This window comes from Idiotropiscis lumnitzeri, chromosome 13, assembly GCF_059441095.1.
Source record: "Idiotropiscis lumnitzeri isolate Australia: NSW breed Sydney's pygmy pipehorse chromosome 13, RoL_Ilum_1.0, whole genome shotgun sequence".
NCBI classification, from domain to species: Eukaryota; Metazoa; Chordata; class Actinopteri; order Syngnathiformes; family Syngnathidae; genus Idiotropiscis; species Idiotropiscis lumnitzeri.
The window spans coordinates 1,409,111-1,427,871 of record NC_142403.1 but is presented as its reverse complement, the minus strand read 5'-3'; the positions used below and the strand labels follow the sequence as shown (position 1 = coordinate 1,427,871).

The following is an 18,761-nucleotide window of genomic DNA, read 5'->3' as shown; positions in this document are numbered from 1 at the left end:
CCGACACCTTAGTCTCCTTGTTCGGGTCATATAGCGCCAGCACAGGCGTGGAAGAGAGCTCCTCTTTCAGTCTATTGAAAGCTTGGACTTGGTCAGCTCCCCAAACCTAACAGTTCTTCTTCGAGAGCAGGTCCCTGAGCGCTTTATCCTTCTCTGCCAGCTGCGGCACAAACCTTCCCAGCTGGTTCACCATGCCTAGGAAGCTGCGCAACTCACTGACATTTGTCGGCTCAGCCATCTCTCTGACAGCTGATGTTTTGGCTGGATCGGACTTCACTCCCTTGTCTGAGATGATGTGGCCCAGGAATTTCACTTCTTGAACTGAGATTTCACACTTCTCAAGGTTGAGTGTCATTTCAGCATCCACCATCTTTTTTAGAACGGCATGAAGTCGAGAATCATGCTCCTCCTGTGTGGTCGCCCATACAAACAGATCATCCATGTGACACACTACTCCTTCCAGGCCTTCTGTAACTTGTGTGACCATTCGGTTTTGGAAATGTTGCGGTGCAGAAGTAATTCCGAATGGCAGTCGGTTGAAGTAGAACCTCCCAAAGGGCGTGATGAAGGTAGTCAACTTTGCTGACTCCTCAGCCAACGGAATCTGCCAGAACCCCATGTTGGCATCGAGCTTGCTGAAGCTCTTAGCGCCGGCTAGTGAGCCCAGCATCTGCTCAACTGACGGAAGGATGTACTTTTCTCGCTTCACTGACTCATTAAGCTTGATTAGGTCGACACATAAGCGTGGATAAGCATTCTTTTTCGGCACCGCCACCATGCCCGAGCACCAATCTGTGGGCTCCTCCACTCTACTGATAACCCCGATCCTCTCCATGCACTCCAGCTCATTTTTTACTTTGGGCATTAAAGGAAGAGGAATCCGTCGTGGAGTCTTCAGCAAATATGGCACTGCATCTTCCTTCAGCTTGATGGTGTAAGGCTGCTCAACCACCCCCAGACTGTCACACAGCTTCGGATAGCTGTCTTTCAGGGTCTGAATGCTAATGCTGTCCAGACAAGCTACAAGGCCCAACTTCACACTGGCTGACCTACTGAGCAGTGCTATGTGCAGGCTCCTGACCACAAACACTTCCTCGACAGTCTCTCTTTCTCGCCTCTGTAGCAGAATGTGCGTGGCCCCCAGCACATCAAGCAGAAAGCCGCCTGGGCCCAGCAGGAGCTTCGGTGCTTTGTGTAGGGAGGGTTTGTTGCTGGTGTACACTGCATCGAACACTTATTTCGGAATCACAGTCACATCTACGCCGGTGTCAATTTTGAACCGGACTTTTTTGTTTTTCAGTTTCAGATTAACAGTCCATGGGTCTTTTCCTGCTGCCACAGAACCTAGAAACAGGCTTTAGTCCTCTGAGTTCTCCTGAACCTCATTGACTGATTTGGCTGATAGGCACACTCGTCCTTTTTTTCCACAGCTGTGAAATATGACATCATTACCAGGGCATTGGCGAGGATGGTGTGATTGACTTTTTCCACATTTGCGGCACCGCTTGATTTTCTCAGCTGTAGCGTTACTGCCCATCTCTTTCTGAGCCTTTGGCTTTTTGTGCGGTTGCTTGCCTCTGAATGCAACTCTGTCAACTATAGCAGACGTATCACCTCGCAGACTTGTTTGCTGACGTTGTATTTCCTCACTCTGCCTTGCCATGCTGATTGCTTTGTTTAATGTTAGGTCTTTATCCATCTGCATACATTCAGGCAGTTTGGAATCAACTAGTCCTACCACTAGTCTGTCCCTAATCAGTTCGTTATGCAGAGCACCATACTCACAGTGTTCTGACAATGTGTACAAAGCAGTCAAAAAGGAATCCACACTTTCGGTTTCCCCTTGCTTCCTCATATTAAAGCGTGCTCTTTCGTATATCACATTCTTTGAAACAACGAGGAAGGCATGGAAAGCATTCCTTACCGCAGGGGTCCTCAATCCTGTTCCTCGAGGGCCGGTGTCCTGCAGGTTTTCCATCTCTCCCTGCTGCAACACAGCTGATTCAAATGATCAGATAATCAGCAAGGTCTGCAGAAGCTAGATAACGATTGCTCAGGTGTGTTGCACCAGGGAGAGGTGGAAAACGGGAAGGACACCTACCCTTGAGGAACAGGATTGAAGACCCCTGCCTTACCGCGTCGTACTGCCTCTGACACGCGTAAGACAGGTTCAGTCCTTTCAAAATGTCGTCCGCCTCGTCGCCCATACAGTATATTAGCGTGTTCACCTGATTTTCCTGGGAAGATGAGTGAAGGGTGCTGGCCTGCCGAAACCTCTCGAACGTCCTAATCCATCTCTCCCAGTCCTGGGGTTTGCTGACGTCGAACTGCCCCGGCACCACCACAGCTGCCTCCTGTAACCCCGACGCAGAAGCACGTTGGCCGCTTTGCGAACACGGCTCGTCTTGTTCTCCGTCCATCACGTCCACCGTTTCCAATAAACTCAGAACTTTGTAAACTTACTCCGGACACTCGCCTGTAGCCACTTCTGATACCAGTTTTTCAAACTTCAAATGAGGATGCAACTACAGCGAGGTCCAATACTGCTGGTTTTATTGACGTTCCATTTACTCGACTTGTCTTAAATCACATAATCCCCACATTGATTGGAAAAAACCTCGGATAGAAAATTGGAGTCCGTTTTGTCATTCCCATTGTTTAATGGGGGCAAATTCTTTTGCTCAGTCAGTCGTCAAAAATGTTATGCAGGAGATTGATCAGTCAAAAGTACCACCAGAATATCATGATCTACGTTCAGTATTCAGTAAGGATAAGGCTCAGTCCCTTTCTCCGCACCGGCCTTATGACTGTGCCATTGATCTTGTGCCGAATTCCACTTTGCCTAATTCTAGACTTTATCATCTAACCAAACCTGAACAAGGGGCGCTCCAGGATTACATCTCCTCCTCGCTCGCTGCGGGCCTCATTCGGCCTTCATCATCGCCAGTTGGGGCGGGTTTCTTTTTTACTGATAAAAAGGACAAGACCCTTCGCCCCTGCAAGGTCCTTCTCATCGACTACCGGGGCTTTAATGCGATTTCAGTTAAGAATAGGTACCCTCTTCCGTTAATGGACTCGGCATTTACTTCTTTACAGTCTGCAACCGTTTTTTCCAAGCTTGATCTGCGTAATGCGTACCATTTGGTATGAATAAGGGAGGAGACGAGTGGAAGACAGCGTTTCATACAACTTTAGGTCAGTTTGAATACCTCGTCATGCACCCACAGTCTTCCAGTGATATCAATCAATATATAGATATTAATCAATGATATTCTGCGTGACATGGTAAATAAGTTTTGTTTTGTTTATCTAGACGATATTTTGATTTTCTCCAGAGACCTTCATGTCCAGCACGTCCGACTCGTTCTCCAGAGGCTCATGGAGAACAGACTATTTGTCAAAGCAGAGAAGTGTGAATTCCACTCTGCTTCCGTGCAATTTCTGGGGTTCATTGTCGCGAAGGGCCACCTTAAAGCTTATCCTGCCAAGATACAGGCTGTGGTCGAGTGGCCTACTCCGACATCAAGAAAGCATTTGCAGAGGTTTCTTGGATTTGCCCATTTTTATAGGCGCTTCATACGCAATTACAGCTGCAAGGCGAAACCTCTGACAAGGCTCACATCCACAAATGTACCTTTTGTGTGGACCCCAGATGCTGAATCTGCCTTTAAAACATTGAATCAGAATCAGAAATCCCTTTATTGTCATTGTACTCAAGTGTGCAACGAGATTAGAGAGCTCCCCTCTCCAATGCAATACAATAATAATTCAGATAAATATATAACTTAGATAAATAAGAGAATAGTTAGTGCAATGGAAAATAATACTGAATAGGATATATAAAAGCCCTTCTGAGGCACCAGGCGGTGTAGATGTCCGACAGTGAGGGGAGGGGGCAGCCAATAATCCTTTGCGCTGTTTTGACTGTCCTCTGGAGCCTTACTCTGTCCGCCTCAGTGCAGCCGCTGTACCGAAGCAATTGTTTACAGAATATCCAGTACTTACTCACCCTAATCCCGATTTCCCGATTTTTGTTGAGGTTGACGCATCGGATGCAGGAGTGGGGGCGGTCCTTTCCCAGCAATCCCCAGTCGTCCAGAAGCTGCACCCCTGTGCCTTCTTCTCGCGTTGCCTCAGTCCAGCGGAAAGTAACTATGATGCTGGTAATAGGGAACTTCTGGCCATCGTTCTCGCACTGCAGGAATGGAGGCACTGGCTGGAGGGTGCTAAGACTCCATTCCAGGTCTTCACAGACCATAAGAACCTTTCCTATATTCACTCTGCAAAAAGACTGAATTCCCGGTAGGCACGTTGGGCTCTGTTTCTCACCCGTTTCGACTTCACTATTTCCTACCGACCAGGCTCGCAAAATATTAAACCCGACGCCCTATCCAGGATCCACAGCCCTGACACAAAGGATCAGGTACCGTTCTTGGGTCTCCCACTCCTGGATCTGTCGCTTGTCCGCGACTTCGACTTTCTCCATCCCTTGCGTCCCAGTAAGCCGCCATGAGGCATCTGTTGAGGGGGGCGGTACTGTTGTGATCCAGCTTGTTTTAAGATCTGCTTGTTTTTTCTCTTTCAGTCTTTGGAATGGTTGAAGTCTCCAGCGCACACCTGATGATCATCATCGTTAGTTGGCTTCTTAAGCGCTGGAGACAGAGGAGTTAGTCACCGGAATATTGTGTCCAGTTGCCATTTCCCAGTTTGCATCGCGAGTTTTCCTGTGTTGCATCGATAGTGTCCATGTAAGTCTTACCTAGCTCTAGTAAGGCGCTAGCTCAGCTGCTTTTAGCATAGCAATAGCTCGGCTGCTCACACTGACTCAGCTCATGGCAATTCACTTTGCCTCAATACCATAAGCAATCACCACATTTCAAAGACAGTTGCCATGATAGCATTGACACTCGCTATCATTAACAATGACTCTAACCAATAATAGGTATCATGGCAATAGTCTACAAGACTACGTCAGGGGAGGGACTTCACTGGTCACCACACTCCTTAGAGTCACGGTTTCAAAAAAAAAACAAAAAAAACTCAGCATACAAGCAAACAATGAAACAAAGAAATAAGATTAACACAAAACATGTATCTCTCATGCCATCAATTTACCAAAAAGAAATAAAAATAACACAAAATGATATAGCAATGGCTTCTTGGGAGCCATTAGAGCAATGCCTTCTGGGAGCCACTCAGACTCAGCCAAATCACATGGCTGTTTAGAGAGATTTGCATGGCTGTTTAGAGAGATGTGCTGTTATGCTTTGGGCTTTTTGTCTGTTGTCTAAACCTGGGACGTTTCTTGCTTGCAATAACATAAATGATAAGACAGACTACAACATTGTGGACAGCTGCCCTTTTGTCCAGCTTTCTCCCACACCATCACCCAAACACCATAGTCACATAATGTATAGTCATGGTCACTTTGAAGCATAGATGACTCACACTTTGTCCAGCAGGGTGTGCTAACATGCACTCCGAACAGCCCAATGAGTATAAGGGTTGATGGTCGCGAGTAATACTTTGTCCATATAATGAGCGCAGTCTCCTTACAAGGCGCTGTGTTAGTTGAGGGGAAGATTTGGGACTTTTAAGTGCGCCTTATGACTGCGAAAATACGGTAGTTTGATTTCTGCCTCTGTCTGTTTTCTTGGGTCCGCCGTGCTACAATACACATTCTTACCAGGGCACTCTTTTTGACTTGCGGGCCACAATGAGTTCTAAAATTATACAGGGGCCCAGCCAGGAACATTTGGATAGAGTGTTTGGGCCAGATATACTAAAGCGTTGTTGTGTCGTGTGCAAAACTCATGGCACTATAAGCACACGCAAATGAATTAACAACCAGATTTACGAACAGTGTGCACTCAGGTCTTTGTCTTTCAAATGTGCAAAATAGCTCTCATTCAGGTAGAATGTATGCATCAATGAATATGCAAGATGCTGTGTTTATACACTACTTGGCACAGTACTAGGAAGAGAAAAGGTAATGTGTAAATGAAAATCGCACACCAACAATGATCGATCAAACCTGGAGACTGCATCTGTGCAATTTGGTGTCCCGTTTTTGTCAGTGGTTCACAGTCTGGAATGAAGTAGTTTGTTGTGTTAAAAAGAGGTGTTCCGATCCGATATTTGTACTGGATTGCGGTCCAATAACAACCAAAAAAACAGTATCGGATTCTAATGGTCAACATCCAAAAACTCAGATATTAGCATGGACAAGCCCCCCATTCCAAAATGCACTCCTTTTTTTGTACCCAGCAGCATCTGTAAAGGAGTTAATGAGAAAGATGACGGTGGTGTGGGAGTCACCATACTTATATATATATATATATTTTTTTTTTAAATAACATTTATTATATTAAGGCCTATGTTGAAAAAGAAAACTGTCATTCACTTGAATGAGTCGTAGCGGGGCTCAGTGGTCTCACTCAGTGGTCTCTCTGCTTTTACTAGATGATGTGGTACTGTGATCTTTAACTCTCACTGGAGTGGTTCACAACCGAGTGTGAAATGGTTGGGATGAAGATCAGCACCTCTAAAACTGAGACAATGGTTCTTCTGTCAGAAAAGGGTGGTGTGCCCTCTCCAGGTTAGGGATGAGATCCTTCCCCAAGTGGAGGAGTTCAAGTATCTTAGGGTTTTGATCACGAGTGAGGGGAGGATAGAGCGTGAGCTCGACAGGTGCATTGATGTAGTGTCTGCTGTTATGCGGAAGCTGTATCGGTCTGTTGTGGTGAAGAAGGAGCTGAGCCAAAAGGGGAAGCACTCAATTTACCGGTCGAGCTACGTTCCTACCCTCACCTATGGTCACGAGCTATGGGTCGTGACCGAAAGAACGAGAGCATGGATACAAGCGGCCGAAATGAGTTTCCTTTGCAAGGTGTCCGGGCTCTCCCTTAGAGATAGGGTGAGGAGCTCTGTCATCCGGGAGGGACTCAGAGTCGAGCCGCTGCTCCTCCACGTTGAGAAGAGCCAGATGAGGTGGCTCGGGCATCTGATTAGGTTGCCTCCTGGACGCCTCCCTGGTGAGATATTCCGGGCATGTCCCACCGGCAGGAGGCCCCAAGGACGACCCAGGACACCCTGGAGAGACTATGTCTCCCAGCTGGTCTGGGAACGCCTTGGGATCCCTACAGAAAAGCTGGAAATGTGGCTGTAGAGCGAGATGTCTTGCCATCCCTGCTGAAGTTGCTGCCTCCACGACCCGATCGTGGATATGTGGCAGATAATGGATGGATGGATTAAAGGTATAATCCAGCCAAAATGGTCCATTTTTCAATTCACGAGCTCTATTTAGTATCATTTTTTGAGGATTATCATTTTGTTTTGGAGAACACAATACAAAACTAAGGAGTTTCAAAAACAGGTAATGTGTCATGATCCGCGTCGGGCATGACAGCCTTTTGTTATTGTTTTCGTCACCTCCCTGCCATGTGTCTTTTGTTATTGTTTTCGTCACCTCCCTGCCATGTGCTTTGTGTTATTGTTTTCATTCTCACCAGCCACGCACCTGTTCCCAGTTCACGATCACACACCTGCTCCCCATCTGCTCCCCTGATTACCGGACTATTTATACCTCCCATGCCCTCAACCCAGTGTCGGGTCATTATCCCGTTTGGCTCCCTGTTGCTGCACCACGGACTCTCACAACTCGCGGTTCGTTCCTGTTTTTGCTCGTGTCATCATTCCCTGTCCGCCTGGTTCGTTCCCGTCTCGTTTTTGTTGCCTTTTGTTGTTGATTTGTCCACGCCCCGTTGTTTGTCCCTGCTGAGAGTGTCAATAAATTCCCTTAACCCTATCCACCTCCTGCCTCCTCGCCTTTTGGGTCCACCTCCTCATCGCCGCAAGGCGATATCTTGACAGAATGACCCGACCACGAAAAAAGGACCCAGCGAGGGGCTCGCGGCGGCGTCATGGACACCGCCGCACGGACCCCCCCCACCAACCCGCCGAACAGCTCAGCGCCACGTCTGCCTCGTTACCAGCTTACCCCGCTTACGAGGACGAGCTCGCAAGGGTCGTCTACCTGATGGACTCCCGCCGCACTGAGCTGAGTGAAAAACTGGCCCAGATAGCGGAGCGGGTGGCCTCAATAGCGGGGAAGGGCGCCGCCGAGGCACCACCCCGGGAGACTCTCCAGGAGCTGACCGCTCAGATCGCGGCGCTGGAGGATCAGACGGTGGAGAGCATGAGGCAGTTTTACTCGCTGCAGGCACAGCTGGCTGACCTAAAGCAGGCTGAAAAGGTTCACGCCTCCATGCCAGCTGCAACCACCCACGTAGCCTCCCCGTCAGCTGCCCACACCATGCAGCCTCCAGTGCCGGTCCCTCATCAGACGCTGCCTCCAGAGCCCCACTCCGACTCCCCGCCAGCTGCTGAGCCCCGTCCCGGCTCCTCGACAGCTGATGAGCCCCGTTCCGGCTCCCCGCCAGCTGTTGAGTCCCGTCCCGACTCCCTGCCAGCTGCTGAGACCCGTCCCGGTTCCCCGCCAGCTGCTGAGCCCTGTCCCGGCTCTCCGCCAGCTGTTGAGTCCCGTCCCGACTCCCTGCCAGCTGCTGAGCCCTGCCACGGCTCCCCGCCAGCTGCTGAGTCCCTTCCCGGCTCCCCGCCAGCCGCAGCGGCCCTTCCCGGCTGCCCGCCAGCCGCAGCGTCCCTTCCCGGCTGCCCGCCAGCGGCTGAGTCCCTTCCCGGCTCCCCGCCAGCCGCAGCGTCCCTTCCCGGCTGCCCCCCAGCCGCAGCGTCCCATCCCGGCTCCTCGCCAGCTGCTGAACCCTTTCCCGGCTCCCCGCCAGCTGCCGAGCCCCTTCCCGGCTCCCCGCCAGCTGCCGAGCCCCTTCCCGGCTCCCCGCCAGCTGCCGAGCCCCGTCCCGGCGCTCTGCCCGCTGCTGAGCCCCGTCTCGGCTCCCCGCTCGCTGCTGAGCCCCGTTCCGGCTCCCCGCTAGCTGCCGAGCCCCGTTCCGGCTCCCCGCCAGCTGCCGAGCCCCTTCCCGGCTCCCCGCCAGCTGCCGAGCCCCGTTCCGGCTCCACGCCAGCGGATGAGTCAAGTGCCGGCTCCCCGCCAGCGGATGAGTCCTGTTCCGGCTCCTCCCCAGCTGTTGAGTCCCGTCCGGACTTCCTGCCAGCTGCTGAACCCCGTTCCGGCTCCCCGCCAGTTGATACGCCCCGTCCCGGCTCACCCCAAGCTGGGGGGGCCCGTTCTGGCCTCCTGAGAGCTGCTGACCCCCCCTCCGGCGCCTCGCCAGCGTCACAAGTCCCTGTTCCGGCGGAGCACGTCGTGCGTCCGCTACAAGTCCCTGTTCCGGCGGAGCACGCCGTGCGTCCGCCACAAGTCCCTGTTCTGGCGGAGCACGTCCTGCGTCCGCCACCAGCCCCTGTTCCGGCGGAGCACGCCCTGCGTCCGCCACAAGTCCCTGTTCCGGCGGAGCACGCCCTGCGCCCGCCACCAGTCCCTGTTCCGGCGGAGCACGCCCTGCGTCCGCCACAAGTTCCTGTTCTGGCGGAGCACGTCCTGCGTCCGCCACAAGTCCCTGTTCCGGCGGAGCACGCCCTGCGTCCGCCACAAGTCCCTGGTCCGGCGGAGCACGCCCTGCGTCCGCCACCAGTCCCTGTTCCGGCGGAGCACGTCCTGCGTCCGCCACAAGTCCCTGTTCTGGCGGGGCACGTCCTGCGTCCGCCACCAGCCCCTGTTCCGGCGGAGCACTCCAGGCGTCCGCCACAGGTCCCTGTTCCGGCGGAGCACGCCCTGCGTCCGCCACAAGTCTCTGTTCCGGCGGAGCACGCCACGCGTCCGCCACAAGTCCCTGTTCTGGCGGAGCACGTTCTGCGTCCGCCACCAGTCCGGGCTCCGGCGGAGCATGCTCTGCGTCCGCCACCAGTCCCTGTTCCGGCGGAGCACGTCCTGCGTCCGCTACCAGTCCCTGTCCCCGCTGCACCTGGCCCGCCGCTGCTCCAAGTCCCGGCATCTGGTGCGCCCGGCCCCCGGCCGCTCCAAATCCCTCCATTGGCGGCGCCAGATGGTCCGCCGCCACCCCAATTCCCTGTCCCGGCGGCGCCCGAGGACACGCCATCGCTTCCCGTCGCTGCCTCGGCGGTGCTCGACGATCCGCCGTCGCCCCAAGCTCCTGCACCGGTGGTGGAGGACGACACGCCGCCGCCTCTCGCCTCTGCCCCGGCGGTGCCAGATGAACCACCGTCCCTTCTCGCCTCCGTGTCGGCGGCGTCCGACGATCCACTACAGATCCAGATTCCTGCCTCGGCGGTGGACGATGACCAGCCGCCGCCTGCCGCCCTTGCCTCGGCGGCATCCGACGAACCGCCACCACTCCACGTTCCTGTCCCGGCGGGGCTTGACAACCAGCCGCCGCTCCACTTTCCTGTCTCTGCAGGGTTCGAGGACCAGCCGCCATGCCACGTTCCTGTCTCGGCGGGGTTCGACGACCAGCCGCCGCTCCACGTTCCGGTCTCGGCGGGGTTCGAGGACCAGCCGCCGCTCCACGTTCCTGTCTCGGCGGGGTTCGAGGACCAGCCGCCGCTCCACGTTCCTGTCTCGGCGGGGTTCGAGGACCAGCCGCCGCTCCACGTTCCTGTCTCGGCGGGGTTCGAGGACCAGCCGCCGCTCCACGTTCCTGTCTCGGCGGGGTTCGAGGAGCAGCCGCCGCTCCACGTTCCTGTCTCGGCGGGGTTCGAGGACCAGCCGCCGCTCCACGTTCCTGTCTCGGCGGGGTTCGAGGACCAGCCGCCGCTCCACGTTCCTGTCTCGGCGTGGTTCGACGACCAGCCGCCGCCGCCGCTCCACGTTCCTGTCTCGGCGGGGTTCGACGACCAGCCGCCGCTCCATGTTCCGGTCTCGGCGGGGTTCGACGACCAGCCGCCGCACCAAGTGCCTGCCTCGACGGCGGTCGACGTCCCACCGCCACGTCTCGTCCCGGCTCCGGCGGGGTCCGGCGTTCCACCATGCCTCGTCTCCGTCTCGGCGGCGTCCGACGTCCCGCCATCGCTCCAAGTTCCTGCCTCGGCTGCGCCCGCCTCAACGCCGGTCCAAGCTCCGTCCTCTGCAGCACCCAGCGTCCCGCCGCCGCCCCTCGTCTCAGCCCCATCAGCGGACTCAAGGTGGAGTTCGGGTCGTCCCGGACGTCCGCCTGAATGTCCCCATCGGGACGCACTGGTCTGGCCACCCGCACGGCCCCCTGAAGGGCCACGAAAGGACTCGCTGGTCTGGCCCCCCGGGCATCCGCCAGACCGGCCTCGATCACGGGTCGTTGACCCACCTCCCGACCCCTTCCGCCCACCCTTGTTTTTGGGACATGGTTTTTTCTTTTTTGTTAGTCTTGGGGACGGCTGGAATCCGTCCCTTGAGGGGGGGGTACTGTCATGATCCGCGTCGGGCATGACAGCCTTTTGTTATTGTTTTCGTCACCTCCCTGCCATGTGTCTTTTGTTATTGTTTTCGTCACCTCCCTGCCATGTGCTTTGTGTTATTGTTTTCATTCTCACCAGCCACGCACCTGTTCCCAGTTCACGATCACACACCTGCTCCCCATCTGCTCCCCTGATTACCGGACTATTTATACCTCCCATGCCCTCAACCCAGTGTCGGGTCATTATCCCGTTTGGCTCCCTGTTGCTGCACCACGGACTCTCACAACTCGCGGTTCGTTCCTGTTTTTGCTCGTGTCATCATTCCCTGTCCGCCTGGTTCGTTCCCGTCTCGTTTTTGTTGCCTTTTGTTGTTGATTTGTCCACGCCCCGTTGTTTGTCCCTGCTGAGAGTGTCAATAAATTCCCTTAACCCTATCCACCTCCTGCCTCCTCGCCTTTTGGGTCCACCTCCTCATCGCCGCAAGGCGATATCTTGACATAATGAGCTCTATGGCCACACCACCATCTCCTCCCTCCAAGTCCTTGTGGGAGTCACTGCATCGTCCATTCAAAGCCATTGTAAATAGGTCGCTAATAACGTCAAAATAACAGGACCAACCGTCCCCAAATTGAATGTGGACATCTCTACTTGGGCCCACTTCAACTTCCGAAAACATAAAAAAAACATTCGTCTTTCCATGGCTGACTTAAACGAGAATGAGGGAATAAGCTTACATGCATCTCTTGTCATGTTTTGTCTGTTTTCTTAAACAAGCCACCAAGATACACCAACACAATACGTTCCAACAAGCTTTTCGTAAAATTAATTGTTCGTAGGTCGGTATATATTACAATTTCAGCCATAAGCGCTAGCTTGACTTACTTTTTTTCACCAAGGCCACTCCGGGCTATCAGCGGCTTATCAGCGTCCATTGCGGCTACACTCGGCTGTGGAGTTGGCCTCCTCGCTGGAACTTTTGTGCTCCGAATTTTTTTAAGTCTGTCCATCCATTTCTGCACTGCATATCCTCACTACGGTCATGCGCGGATGCGCTGGATATTTTCATTTATGCTCTTGCCTGCTTCAGCCTGCGTAAGAGATCGGCACGTTATTTTTTATTTTCCTGAGGTAATCACATCAGCTCACGTTTGATATCAATAAATACAAACTATTGTCCAGAACGATTTTGTACTTTCACAGGTTGGAGTGGACTAGAGGAGCAATGTGCATTTGCATTTTGGTGGCAATCGGTCCCTGTTTTAGGCAAGAGAACTGACAAAGCGAGAAATATTACAACGCTTGCCTCCCTGCTGAAAAAGGAAGGAAAAAATAACAAGCTGAGCTCCACAAGGGTGTGCTAATTTGTCAAAAATCTCATCACAAAAAAAGACATTAAATCATTGCAGTCTTTTAGGGGGGTTGAATTTTAGCACTGATGTAATTTTTACATGCAAACCTATTACATAAGTGCAAATTTTAAGGTCAATCAACTGTCCCTTTAAGATGATTCTTTTGGCTAGCAATTACTTCTTCACACAGCCGTGCGTATTGGTACCGTGATTTTACCATTCTCTCTCTCTCTCTCTCTCTTTCTCTCTCTCTCTCTCCTTCTTTCTCTTTCTTGCTCTCACTCACTCACACACGCAACAGCATTTCAAGACTTCATTCTACTGCGAGCCCAAATATTTGAATTCAATGTATGCAGTACTTTCCCCGAATCAGGACGAGCAAAGGAACGGACGAGAACCCACTTCCGCCCATGCTTGCTAAGTCGTACTTCTTGGGTGGCGGCATGGCTCGGTTGGTAGAGTGCTTGTTTCCCTGATGAAAGGTTGTGGGTTCAATCTCTGGGCATTGTAACCACATCAAAGTATCCTTGAGCAAAATACTGAACCCTCAGTGGCTTCTGATAAAATGTCATCAGCAGGTGGATGAGGGAATAGTGTGATGCGCTATACAAGCGACAGCCCATTTACTATTGACCATTCTTCCTTGAGAGGGAGAGAGAGAGAGAGAGAAAGAGAGCAGCTTAAAGGGATAGATAGATCACACTGAATTGTTAAATGGAACAAAAGAAACAGATTACTTGCAGAGGTTAAAAAAAAATAATAATTGTTTCATAGTCACCTTCCTCTGTGCTTCAGAACTGGGCAAGATCAACAGAAGTGCCAAAAATATCAATTTACACATCCATCCATTTTCAGTCCCTCTTTTCCTCACAAGAGTCGCGGGGCATGCAGGAGCCTATCCCAGCTCTCTTCGGGCAGTAGACAGGGTACACCCTGAACTGGTTGCCAGCCAATCGCAGGGCACACATAGACGAACAACCATCCGCGCTCACACTCATACCTAGGGACATTTTAGAGTGCCCAATCAACCTGTCATGCATGTTTTTGGAATGTGGGAGGAAACCGGAGTACCCGGAGGAAATCCAGGCAGGCACGGGGAGAACATGCAAACTCCACACAGGAAGGTTGGAGCTGGAATCTGACCCACAACCGCTGCTGTCTCTCACTGTGAGGCCATTGTGCGAACCAGTCTGGCCACCGCGCCGCCAATGGATCGAATCTGATTACTATAACGTGTTAATTAGTAACACGTTAGTGACAACACTGGTCATCACTTACTCTCATATAAAAGTCACCACCACAAATAACCAATACTTGCGCTTTTGAAATCATGAATCAAAAATATGTCTGTAAAACCTCCATGTGTCACTATGCTTGGAATACAGTTAGGTGCTGATTCTTATCTACTAGTTTAAGATGATAAGTAGACCAGCAAGATGACACATTGTTGGCCAATATGCTTTCTATCATTTTATCAAAAACGTTGCCATGAAAGTGCAATAAATAACAAGAAAGGTATATTTTTCAGCTTTTAGTTGTTTTTCCCTGCTAAACTAACAATTTCTAATCAAGCCATATATGTCATGACTAGTTGGCCAATTGTGGTATGTATTTTGATTCAAAATACAGACTGCATAAATAGCCAGTGTGGGTCTTGCTGTCACCAACCAACAATTGAAATTCACGAGTTGTTGAGTGTTAATGTCAAGCCCTCTTGGTAAGTCCTTTCACCATTGCCAACATTGCAGATAACCATCTCAGAAATCTCCCTGCATGAAGCAAAATTGTATTTGTCTGAAAGCTCATCTCTCAACATTCTCACAATGAAAAAAACATTGTACTCGTATATTGCTATTTCATATGTGTGGCAATGTAACGCAATGTCTTTATTTGCCCTGACAGTGAAACTGTTTCCAGTCACATGTGAGTACATTCAAGGAGAGAAACAGTTCTACTACAGAGCGCAACAGTTCTATGAGGATGTGCCAGCCTCAGAAGAGGGAATGATGGGAGACTTTGCGGAAATATCTCATGTGGATCTAGAGGCTTCCCGCCAGTTTCTAAAGAGGTTTGTGGTAAGTGTGACAAAAAAAAAAATCAATCATTACCACTGAATGTTTTGTAGTCTGTGATGCTGTGATGGAGCGACTCCATCAATAAGATCCACCATGCATGGACATAACATTTCCACTCGCATGCCTTCATTCCTGTCCATCCATTTTCAACACCGCTTATACTGTAGAGCAGAGGTATTCAATTAAAAGTCACAGAGGTCCACGACTAAAATTTCTTCCTATTAAAAGGTCCGAACCAAAGTCCAACTTTCCTTAATGTCTAGCCTATGTTCACATTTTAATATGGTTTCAATATTTAGTCATTTTCAACAGAGCGCACTTATATACTAAATATTTAGCAGTGTTCCCATTAAACACCTTTGCCAGTCAAAGAAATATAAGGCGTTTATTTCACATTCAAGAAAATGTGGCTCCAGGAACTTAAGGGTGCCACTTCCAGAAAAAAAACAGTAAAATATCTCCTGCAGAAATATATCAAGTGCTAAGCATTGAGTTAACATCTTTTACCTTTTTTTCTTAAATCAAAGAGTAATCAGCCTAAAAAAAAACGCAAAGCCTAATTATCCAAGTAAAACAGGTCAACATGTTCAGTACACAATCAATAAAAATGGCTGTCCTCATGAAAAACTAATTCAAAATGAGCTTTGACACCACCTTTTCTTTTATATGTTTTTTAATGTCATGACCCGTGTCAGTCATGTCAGGTGTGTTTGTTATTGTTTTTGTCACGTTCCTTCCCCCACGCCATGTGTGTTTGTTTTTGTCAGCTGAGTGGGGCGTTTCCCCTCAGCACTCGTTCCTCACCAGCCACGCACCTGTTCCCCGTTACCGTCACACACCTGATCCCCATCTGCTCACTTAATGACTGGACTATTTGAACACCTCATTCCGACAGCTCAGCGTCGGGACATTACTCCCTTTACGGACTGTCACGGCCCCTCTCGCTCTCGCTCTCGCTCTCGCTCTCGCTCTCGCTCTCGCTCTCGCTCTCGCTCTCGCTCTCGCTCTCTTTCTCTTTCTCTTTCTCTTTCTCATTCTCATTCTCATTCTCATTCTCATTCTCATTCTCATTCTCATTCTCATTCTCATTCTCATTCTCATTCTCATTCTCATTCTCATTCTCATTCTCATTCTCATTCTCATTCTCATTCTCATTCTCATTCTCATTCTCATTCTCATTCTCATTCTCATTCTCATTCTCATTCTCATTCTCATTCTCATTCTCATTCTCATTCTCATTCTCATTCTCATTCTCATTCTCATTCTCATTCTCATTCTCATTCTCATTCTCATTCTCATTCTCATTCTCATTCTCATTCTCATTCTCGCCCCCGCTCATGCCCATGCCCATGCCCACGATCCCCAGTGTTTGTCACGGTCCTCGTTACTTGTCATTTTTGTTCTGTTTAGTCACGTTTAGTTTGTCTTTGTCATTTCGCACCCTGCCACGTTTGTTTGTCCACGCCACGTTGTTTGTCCTCGTTTGATTAATTTAATAAATTCCCTTTAGCTTACCCTTTTCCCTGCTTCCTCGCATTCTGGGTCCACCTCCTCCTCGCCCATCGGCACTCGATCCTGACATTTAACTTCTCTAAATGAGAATAATGAGCTTGTGACTGCCCTGCCAGTGATTTAAATCTGGGTTGGAACGGAGTCAGGGCCATTGGGATTTGGTAGATTATTTCACACATCTGGGCTTTGTGTTTTCCTTTGAATAATGTTTGTGCAACCGCATTTAAGCACTCCTTCACAACTTCCCCATCACTGAATGTTTTAGTTTACTTTTAATGAACATTCGTTTGCATGCTGCTGGGCTGTAAACGAAAATGTAAAAATCGGTTATACTGCACTCGAAGTTCGATGTTTTTGTGTGTGCTCACCTCAAACTGCAGCGGATAACTTTGCACAAAAGGGCGGCGCTTTGTTTCGTAGTGGCGCTTCGCAATGTTGCGACGGTTTCGGAGCATATGATGCACACTGGTTTTGAATCGGCTGCAGCCAGAACAAAACTAAATTTCTCCGTCCATTCATTTAAAACAACATGCATCGACCTTGCTTACTTTTTAGCAAGACATACTGTCAGCAGCACTCTCTTCCGGTCTGCTGCGCAATTGGCAGTGGGTCGTAAACAAAAGATTTGATTGGCTCAAATCAGTGACGCCCTTTCCGTATTAACTTGAATTGCAGCGTCAACGTTTGCGAATGCGCCCTGAAAAAAAATCATAGATTGGTCATGGGTCCGGTCCGAACCATCTGTCGGTCCGGATCCGGACCGCGGTCCGCCATTTGGTGATGGCTGCTGTAGAGCATAGGTGTCAAACTCCAGTCCCGGAGGGCCGCTTTTGTGCACGTTTTCAAATTCTGAAACACACCTGATTCAAATGATCAGCTCATCAGCAAGGTCTGATGAAATATGAAATATCCTGTTCATTTGAATCAAGTGTGTTGCAGCCAGGAGAGATGGAAAACATGTAGGAGGGCCCTCTAGGACGGGAGTTAGACACCTGTGCTGTAGAGAGAGGGTTGTGTGGGTAATTTCATGTTCTTGAATGAGTCAGTGCAGCCAGTTCGAATTTGCCAACGATTAATTGAGTGAACATACTGTGCCGCCATTCCCATTCATACATTAAAGCTGAAAAAAATTCATACAACCATCCATTTATTTGAACTGCTAATCTTCATAAGGATTGCGGGCATGCTGGAGCCTATCGCAGCTGTCTACGGGCAGTCGGCAGAGTCCATCCTGAACCTTTGACAGCCAATTGCGGCACCCAAAGACAAACAACCACTCGCACAACAATTACACCTATGGAAAATTTAGAGCATTCACTCGACATACCATGCATGTCTTTGGAATGTGGGAGGAAACTGGAGTACCCGGAGAAAACTCAGGCAGGCACGGGGAAAATTTCAAATTCCATATAGGAAAGGCCAGAACCTGGAATCGAAACCTCCACCTCCGAACTGTGAGGCGGACGTGCGAACCAGTCGACCACTGTGCTGCCATGCAACGGTAAAGATAAAAATAATAGAATCATAATACAAATGCGAAAATTTCAATGACTGCAACAACAGGGTGAAAACAAACGAACAAAAAAACGTAAAGCTTAGATGCCCACAACTAAAGGAACACGTTCAACAGAGGCTGTTTAAACCACGTGCTGTAGGTGAGTCTGGTCAACAGTGCAGTTACGGTACAGCTTCACGCTCAGGTATGAACAAAATGGACTTTGCAAGAGGACCTTCTTGGTGCTTGTGCTTCATACAACATAACTGCTTTTAGTTTTGAGTTTTATTTTGTGTAGACTTTGTTGACCTTGTTGAACTTTGGGAGCTTTGCACAATAAATTACACTGCTGTAAAAATTGTGATTATGCCATTCATTTGGGAATAGGCGAAAGAGGACCCTGTAACATACGGTGTCAAAAGTGGGGCAGCTAGTTGGAAAAAGCCAATTCACCTTCCAAGACAGCCCACAGGACTGCAATCCCAGTCACTATTGTCATCATCATCAGTGCAGAATAAAGCATTGAAGCAATCTTGTGCAGCTGCACCGGTCGCCACAGCAGTTCCACTTCAGGAGAACAACTGTTGACGATGATGAGTCTTATTAGCAGCAAAAAGTAGGAGAGAAGAGATCCTGTTGGTAGAAATGCGGGACCTGAGAGCTTCTGTTCCACTTGAGGACCAGAACCCTCAAAAAGTATGCTCTCCACCTTGGCTGCTTGGCACTCCAACATCAAGCACAGAACCTGCCAGCAATTCCAATCTAAGTCTGTCAACATCAGCGCCTCCGCCTTTGCATCAGATTGCACAACAAGATGCATCCTTGTTTCAGATGCAAGGTGCTAGCAGCCAGCCAGAACAGTCAATCCTGGAAATGGCCAATGAGTAAGTGGGCGAGTCAAATTTGGATTTTTGTACATTACGCACAGAAGTCACATTGTCAGTACGTCTTAATTTCCTCTTT

At 50.1% G+C, this 18,761-nt stretch overlaps 1 protein-coding gene across 1 annotated transcript in view; it reads left to right on the top strand.

Moving 5' to 3' along the window:
- The window catches only part of ntmt2 (N-terminal Xaa-Pro-Lys N-methyltransferase), a 47,143-nt gene that overhangs the window by 16,738 nt on the left and 11,644 nt on the right, over positions 1 to 18,761 (top strand). The window contains exon 2 of the mRNA XM_088314086.1: positions 14,619 to 14,791. Coding sequence (XP_088170212.1) covers positions 14,619 to 14,791 — 173 coding nt within the window. The remainder of the gene's footprint in view (positions 1 to 14,618; positions 14,792 to 18,761) is intronic.